The sequence below is a fragment of the Triticum dicoccoides genome, chromosome 1A (genome assembly GCF_002162155.2).
Source record: "Triticum dicoccoides isolate Atlit2015 ecotype Zavitan chromosome 1A, WEW_v2.0, whole genome shotgun sequence".
Classification (NCBI taxonomy): Eukaryota; Viridiplantae; Streptophyta; class Magnoliopsida; order Poales; family Poaceae; genus Triticum; species Triticum dicoccoides.
Window position 1 is genome coordinate 327,221,674 of NC_041380.1, and position 8,056 is coordinate 327,229,729.

Here is an 8,056-nt window from a genome sequence, read left to right on the forward strand (position 1 = left end):
GACGTCGGACTGGTGGGGCGGGGGTGGGAAGCTACAGTGGCCCAGCGACGAGGCGGTGGTGACGGCGACATGGGAGGTGGCGGTGTGGGGGAAGGTGTGGAGGCACAAACTGCTGGCAGAGACACCAGAACTGGGCGACGACGGCGACAGGGCGGGCGGCGTAGACAACGAGGCGGTTGCAGAGGATGGCCAATGTGCCACCAACTAGCGGGCCGGGGGGTAGATGCGCGACGCGCACGTCCTTTTCGAGTCCGGGCCGATGCAAATCGGGCCCAAAATTGGTCCGGGAATAGGTCGGCAGACGGACGAAAAGCAGATGCGCGTACATTTGGGTTGACACGTTGGACCGACTTTTCTATCCGCGGTGATTCAAACGGACACCCGTAGACGAAATGGGTCAGCGCGTTGGAGTTGCTCTTAGGACAACTCCAGCGCGCGACCCCATCTTGTCCGGAGGGGGAGATGGTGAGGCGTTGAAGAGGCCGAGGGGCAAGACCAACTTCAAGGTGGACGACAAGCGTGATGCGTCATTCACGGCCTTGCATGAGACTTTGCACGGCATGATGTCTCAAAAGGATGTGAGAGACGAGAAAAAACGACAAAGCAAGGAGGAGCAAATGAAGCAATACTTGGAGTTTCAAATGAAGAAGCTTGAGATGGAGGAGGCGGCCAAGAAGAGGAAGATCGACATGGAGGAGACCTCCCGGCAGAGGCAGCTCGACATCGAGGTCGCCAATGCCGCGACCAGGCAGAGGCAGTTCGACATTGAGGCTGCCAATGCCGCAATCAAAGCAAAGGAGGTGGCGCTAGCGATCATGAGCGTGGACTTGAGCAAGATGAGCGAGAAGACGAGGAGCTGGTTCGAGGCCCGGCAAAAGAAGATGTTCGACGCCGACGGCCTGAATTAGGTGGTCTGTTCGGCCGTGGTCGTTCTTTTTGAAGGCTGACATGGATGCCAGCGAGAAATCTATTCATTTTGGAGGCTGGCTGTGTTGCCGGCGAAGAAACTATTCATTTTAAAGGCTGATCGCGTTGCCGGCGAGATCGTGTAGGCGGACTGTGTTGCCGACGTGAACTAAGGCCGCTGGCATGAACTATGGACGTGATTTATTTGAATATTTGTGTTTGAAAAAAAAGGCGGACATGATGCGGTCAAAGGACACGTCCGCGTGTTGGACGCACGGCCTCCGCATCCAACAAAAGATCCGGACATGATCTCATTAGCCGCCCTGAACAGAATCCGGATCAAACGGACGTACATTCAGGATCGTGCGCTGGAGTTGGCAGCTCTTATTTCGCTCGAAAAGAAGATAAGTAATTACAGAGAAGGACAAACAGTTCTTCGTGCGGCAGTGAAAACAGAATCACCGGCCTGTCCGGGACGATAATTCCGGCGGAGAGGCAGCCTTCCCTGTCGTGCAGCCGGTCCCATGCAAGCACGTGCCCGCGCGGCGCCGATGAGGATGGCGCGAGGGGTGGTGGTGGGGGCCACCGTCGCACCGCGTACCGACCGCAGCCAATGCCACCGCTGCCCCAGTCCACCGCCGCCGCGGCTGCGCGCATGGGATCCCACGTTCGCGCGGCCCTCTGCCCACCCACGCCACGCATGTGCAGGTGCTGGAGCGCCGCGCGCGCTTCACAAATCACAACGTGGGCGCTCCCTCCCCGAGCTCCAGTCCGTGGCTACCAACTTTGTAGAGTTTTCTGTACACACTAGGGTTCCGTTTCGTGGGTCCAAATTCAAACTTGGAAGCAGATGTTTTGTGGTTGGGGCCAAACTCCTTCGTAATACGTGTGGACCATCGTGAGCTTTGACTAACAACGGTAACCGAATCTATCCAGTATCGCGCTAACCCCAAAGACAAGACCGAGCAAATTTTGCTGCCACCGGTCGAGCAGGCTCCACTCCCCCCGCCGCGCTCAGTCTGAGCGCATTTGCAGCTCTGCAAGCAACGTCTCACGCTCCCCCACCGCAGCCGCCGTCCACCGCGGCGCCACGCCACCCTGTGACCCACCCTGAAATACACGCGCACGCGCTCCCCCTCTGCGTACAGGCTGTCGAGCCAGAGGCCTCCGTCCTCCCCTGTCCGTCTCCGTCCAACTCTCTGCTCTCCACAATGCAGCGCCACTGACCGAACCTGCTCTTTCTGTCGCTTCTTCCGCTGCAACTACTCATTTCCCAACACCGCCGAGCTCGATCCGCAATGTGGCGGCTTCTGGCGCTGGTGGTGTTCGCCGCCGTGCCGGCAATGGCCGGCGACCCCTACGCCTTCTTCGACTGGGACGTCTCCTACGTCACCGCGGCGCCCCTCGGCGTCAAGCAGCAGGCAAGCCAAGCTAGCAAACCATTTCACTATCACTCGTCGCGCAGGCATTGTCCTCCGTTTACTTTCCCCCCGTCTGGTTTTTAAGGATCCCTTTCGTTTCCTTGTTGCCGGTAGGTGATAGGCATCAACGGCAAGTTCCCGGGGCCCGTCGTCAACATCACCACCAACTGGAACGTCGTCGTCAACGTGCTCAACGACCTCGACGAGCCCCTCCTAATCACATGGTGCATGCCCACTCCCACACTCTCTCTCGCGCGCGCGGTGCCGCCATTAATTCCTCCCAAGTCGCAGCAAGCAGGCAACTGAGAATTGTGTTGCGCGGCGGCATGCAGGAACGGGATCCAGCACCGGAAGAACTGCTGGCAGGACGGCGTGCTGGGCACCAACTGCCCCATCCCGTCCGGGTGGAACTGGACCTACGAGTTCCAGGTCAAGGATCAGATCGGCAGCTTCTTCTACTTCCCCTCCACCGGCCTGCAGCGCGCCGCCGGCGGCTTCGGCGGCATCGTTGTCAACAACCGCGGCGTCATCGCCGTGCCCTTCGGCCGCCCCGACGGCGACATCACCATCCTGATCGGCGACTGGTACAACAGGAACCACACGGTGCGTCGTCGTAAACACAAGATTCCGGCCACCACGTTAACCACAGCGCCCCACTGATTTCTTAAAGGAGATACAGTGCCACATTGACTTAATTGCTCGACCGTGTGGTTCCCCGCTGCAGGATCTGAGGAAGATGCTGGACGAAGGGAAGGAGCTCGGGATGCCGGACGGCGTGCTGATAAACGGCAAGGGCCCGTACCGGTACAACGACAGCCTTGTGCCGGCCGGCATTGAGCACGAGACCATCGATGTGCATCCCGGTAATTCGTTGCCCCACATCATAGCACTACTGCTACTTGCATTCTGGGTTGGCAACTTGCATCACTTTTATTCAGAGCTCAATGACAAGAATCCCTGGCAGAAGAAAAAAAAAACTTGAGAAGTGGAGGAGCAGGTTGCGCAAGTTGCATCGCTTTTATTCAGACCTCTGTCTTCTCCTTGGATAAGAATCTTGTTTCAGAGAATTAGAGTAATGTGGTTCCAGAAAAGAGGAAGAGAATAGGAGTGGCGCAAAAAAAAATACAGATACATATGCTCATACAAACTCACATATCAACGCACCCACGCACATAGTACCCATGTAATCACCTTAGAGAGACTGAGCCGGTATCACTTTTTGAGATTGATGAAGTCGCCACAGGCGCCAGACCTCATAGTCTGGCGGGAACATTTCCTCCCACCGAACGAACATCCCAGAAAGGCTTAAATAAACCCAGAAAAACGTGAGAACAAGTGCCAAGTATAGAACCTGAGGCCTCTTTTGGTTTGTAGGATTTTTATAGAAATTCTATAGGATAGAATTTGCAAAGAAAAAATTCTTTTAAAGCTTTTTGGGTTGTAAGAATGGATTCCTATTCCTATGGTCTGAACCTCTCCAGCTCCACGCTCCGCCAACTCCGCGCGTGAAGCTGGGCCGAACGCGTGAGCTATATTGGGCCTCAGTGCATTTTTCACGGAGTTGGAGAAGCTGGGTATTCCCAGCTCCACGACTTCTCAATTTTTGTGGAGTTCGCGTAAATTACACCCCTTGCCACCGCCAAGTGAAAAACTGCACGGTTCGGTACTTCACTCACCCACGACTTCTTCGTCTCGTCCTTTCTCCAGGCCGAGCGCTAGGGTTACGCGCCGCCGCCACCCCGCGTCTGCACGGAGCTGCGACGCCGGCGCCACCGCAACTATCCCCGCTGCCTCCTCTCCTCCGAGTTCCACCCCAGCAGCGTACCCCAAGCCCCTGATGCTCCAACGCAGGGCAGAGGGCTCTGATTCGGCCATGGCGTATGCATTTTCGATCTCCTCTATTAATGAACAATAGGTTGTGCCCTTTGATGGAATGGATTCGCGACCAATAGGGCAGCAAATTTGATGTTCAAGTTGATGTGATTCGGGGTCTAAATCACCAGATTTGATGGGTAATTGGCATTAGTTATGTGTCTACTTTGTTTTTTTGCGTGAGCTGAATGTTGAAGACGACCTGTAGCGAATGTGGGCTAGGTGCCCAGCCGGCCCAATATGGCACTAGGCAGGCCAGCAGCTGCTGCCAGCCCAAGGTGGCGATGGAGAAGCTAATTTTGCTCCGGAACGGATGGAAGTCCCTGTGTGAAGCTAGAAGCCAAGATGAGAAGCTGGAATTGTGGAGTTTTGAGAAGTCGCTGTGTGAAGCTAGAAGCCAAGATGAGAAGCTGGAATTGTGGAGTTTTGAGAAGCTGGAGAGATTCAGAACAAGCCCTATGTAGGATAGGAATCAATCATTCACGTTTTGAAGGAAAAACATTAGCCTAGACTCAATGGAAAAAAATCCTATCTTATGCACCAAATGACATCTTTTTCTCTATAGGAATTGACATGCATGTCATCTCACTTCCTATGATTTTCCTATTCCTATAAAATTCTTATCCTATGAACCAAAGAAGGCCTGAACCTTGACGGGCTAGTTTCACCTCAAGAAACCTAACCAATTGAGCTCAGTTCGCCGGAAACGCAACTTTTTGGCAAGACGTTTTGCTAGATTGCACTTTTAAAAAAGTTTAACTTGAACTTTTTTTGCCTTTTGTGAGTTTGACTTGTTATGTCCTTCTACTGCAATATGTAGTTTGTACAACCTGCATTAGGCTATTTTCTCTTCTTAGCATCATCTTCTCTAATGTCGTAGAGGATCTACAACTGGATTGATCTAATTTGACCCCCTAAACATGCGTAGACGCACTCGGATGTGCTTGTGGACAGCACTCGGTCACCCCTCGTTTGTCCGCCTCCACACCCGCCCCCCTCATATGTAGACACTCAAATCCATACAATCTCATTCAACATAAAAACAACGCACATAGTTCGTATAGATCAACACACATAGATCAATTAGGACATAGTATAAGGAATCATACATATCATTGGACTACCAAATTTTGGCATGATCAAATATGACTACGGAGGAAGTTCATTCACGACCACCAGGTCGAGAAGGATGTGCTTGCTGCTAGAGTTGTTAATATGTCGAATGCGTCACCAGCTTCATCGTCGTCCTATTGCGGGCGTAGGCCGGTAAGGGCACTTACTGCACCGATTTGCTCTAGTGCGAGGGCACACGTCACCATGGCTTGCCGCTTCGCCAGGATCCGGGCATGGGTGTCATCCATTGGATCCGCTGCCCGTCATGCTGGAGAAGATCGGCAAGGTTCAGACGGGCAGCATCCCGATTCAAATGTGCATGCATGCATTCTACTCCTACTCGGCTACTCCCTCCGTTCTTAATTATTTGTCTTTCTAGATATTTCAACAAATGACTACGTACGGAGCAAAATGAGTGAATCTACTCCGTATGTGGTAGTTCATTTGAAGACTCTAAAAGGACAAATATATTTAGAGACGGAGGGAGTATATTCCAATATGGAGCGGAGATGTTACCTTATGCACTAGGTGTTAACTACTAAAGTTGAGTCACTTATTTTGAGATCATGTCTTTTTTCAGGTATTTTGAGACTATGTTTTTTTTAAAATTATTTTGACTATGTTAGCTTCGAATGCAACGGTGGAATTTACTCAACCGTCAAAGATGCCATTGGAAATTGCATGTAGCACATCCACCGCTGCAATCTCATCAGTTTTTGTGATACTCTATTTATCCGGTCATGATGCACATGGAGCAGGTCGGACGTACCGCATCCGGGTGCACAACGTGGGCACGTCGACGAGCCTCAACTTCCGGATCCAGGGGCACAACCTGCTGCTGGTGGAGACGGAGGGGTCCTACACCACGCAGCAGAACTACAGCAGCCTCGACGTCCACGTCGGCCAGTCCTACTCCTTCCTCCTCACCACCGACCAGAACGCCAGCTCCGACTACTACGTCGTCGCCAGCGCCCGCATCGTCAACGAGTCCCTCTGGCAGCGCGTCACCGGCGTCGCCCTCCTCCGCTACTCCAACTCCGGCGGCCCGGCGTCCGGCCCGCTCCCGGACCCGCCCCAGGACCAGTACGACAAGACGCTCTCCATGAACCAGGCGCGCTCCGTCCGCTGGAACCTCAGCGCCGGCGCGGCGCGGCCCAACCCGCAGGGCTCCTTCCGCTACTCCTCCATCAACGTGACGCAGGCGTACCTGCTGCGGAGCGCCGCGCCCGTGGAGATCGGCGGGAAGCTTAGGGCGGCGCTCAACGGGCTGTCCTTCGTCCCGCCGGAGACGCCGCTGCGGCTCGCCGACGCGTACGGCGTGGAGGGCGCCTACACGCTCGACTTCCCGGAGCGGCCGCCGGCGCCGGACGCCGCCCCCCGGGTGGCGCGGTCCGTCATCAACGGCACCTACCGGGGGTTCATGGAGCTCATCTTCCAGAACAACGACACCCGGATGCAGAGCTACCACGTGGACGGGTACGCCGTGTTCGTCGTCGGGATGGACTACGGGGAGTGGACGGAGGCGAGCCGGAGCACGTACAACAAGGGCGACAGCGTGGCGCGCAGCACCGTGCAGGTGTACCCCGGCGCCTGGACGGCGGCGCTGGTGTCGCTGGACAACGTGGGGTTCTGGAACGTGCGGTCGCAGAACCTCGACTCGTGGTACCTCGGGCAGGAGGTGTACGTCAGGGTGGTGAACCCCGAGGACGGCGCCAACAAGACCGAGATGGCCGTCCCCCGCAACGCCCTCTACTGCGGCCAGCTCCACAAGTACCAGAAGTACGGCCCCCGAACCGCGATCCCTCATCTGATCAAACACATTTGCGGTTCTTTTTCATGTGTCTTTTGTTAACTGTTTTCGACTCCTTTCCAGGGAGCAGACCCCTCATCACAAGGCGGCGGCGGCGGCGTCTGCGGCGGCCGTGCGGCCGTTGGCTGTGCGGAGGCAGATCGTGGCGTTGGTGATGCTCGTCGTCGGAGCCCTCGTGTTCGCGTCGTAGCGCGGCGCCGTGGATCCATTTTTTGTGCCGCGTCTGAGGTGGCTTCTTCGTGTGTGTAGTGTAGGTTAGGATCAGAGGTGCCACTGGACTGTACCAATTGCCCATGCACTGTGTTTTGTGTTCGTAGCATTAGGAACGGTCGATCGTGTTTATTCATTCACCTCGAGGCTGTCTGAGGACTGTGATTTGATTTGTTCACGAGGAGCAATTCTAATATACTCCGTATTCTTTTACTCAACTAACTACCGTCTGTTCATCTGAAACTGAAACCCGCGTCAGTTTTTTGGTGTTCAAAATGGCGGACGACAAGGCGATCGATCAAATAGACAGGTTCGTCCAGATAATGATATAAACATGTCCTAAGCAACAGGACATCTTGCAGAACCATGATTCATGGCCACAATTTTTTTTTGAACACGGTACAGACGCAAGCCCTCATATAAACGCGCATAGACTCATCCCTATGAATGCACACACGCACACCCTGTCCCTATGAGCACCTCCGAGAGACTGAGCCGGCATATTATCTTGAGATTTTACGAAGTTACCGTAGGCGCCTCGTAGTCGACGGGAACGTCTCCTCCCACTGAAAGCGTATCGCCGGAATCCTATATACATAAGAAGTTCATCCCCACTACCATATTTATCTCAACATGCAAGCTGTCCACATCAGCAGCCATCCCATCTAAGCAAAAACCGATTTTAATTTGCAGCCACATAATCAATAATCCCTACAGCTGGCGC

At 54.4% G+C, this 8,056-nt stretch overlaps 1 protein-coding gene across 1 annotated transcript; it reads left to right on the plus strand.

Moving 5' to 3' along the window:
- The first annotated feature begins 1,964 nt into the window (after positions 1 to 1,964).
- LOC119271237 (monocopper oxidase-like protein SKU5) lies at positions 1,965 to 7,554 on the plus strand. The gene is made up of 6 exons (XM_037553147.1): positions 1,965 to 2,327; positions 2,442 to 2,551; positions 2,660 to 2,930; positions 3,052 to 3,190; positions 6,071 to 7,091; positions 7,186 to 7,554. The coding sequence occupies exons 1-6, from the start codon at positions 2,205 to 2,207 to the stop codon at positions 7,310 to 7,312; spliced, it is 1,791 nt and encodes a 596-aa protein (XP_037409044.1). The 5' UTR covers positions 1,965 to 2,204; the 3' UTR covers positions 7,313 to 7,554.
- Positions 7,555 to 8,056: the final 502 nt, after the last annotated feature.

What these genes read in the sequence shown, in the direction of transcription:
- LOC119271237 (XM_037553147.1), top strand. Translation starts at nt 2,205, where the DNA reads ATGTGGCGGCTTCTGGCGCTGGTGGTGTTCGCCGCCGTGCCGGCAATG. An exon ending in GAGCCCCTCCTAATCACATG is followed by an intron (nt 2,552 to 2,659) that starts GTGCATGCCCAC and finishes GGCGGCATGCAG; the next exon opens with GAACGGGATCCAGCACCGGA. An exon ending in GGTACAACAGGAACCACACG is followed by an intron (nt 2,931 to 3,051) that starts GTGCGTCGTCGT and finishes TCCCCGCTGCAG; the next exon opens with GATCTGAGGAAGATGCTGGA.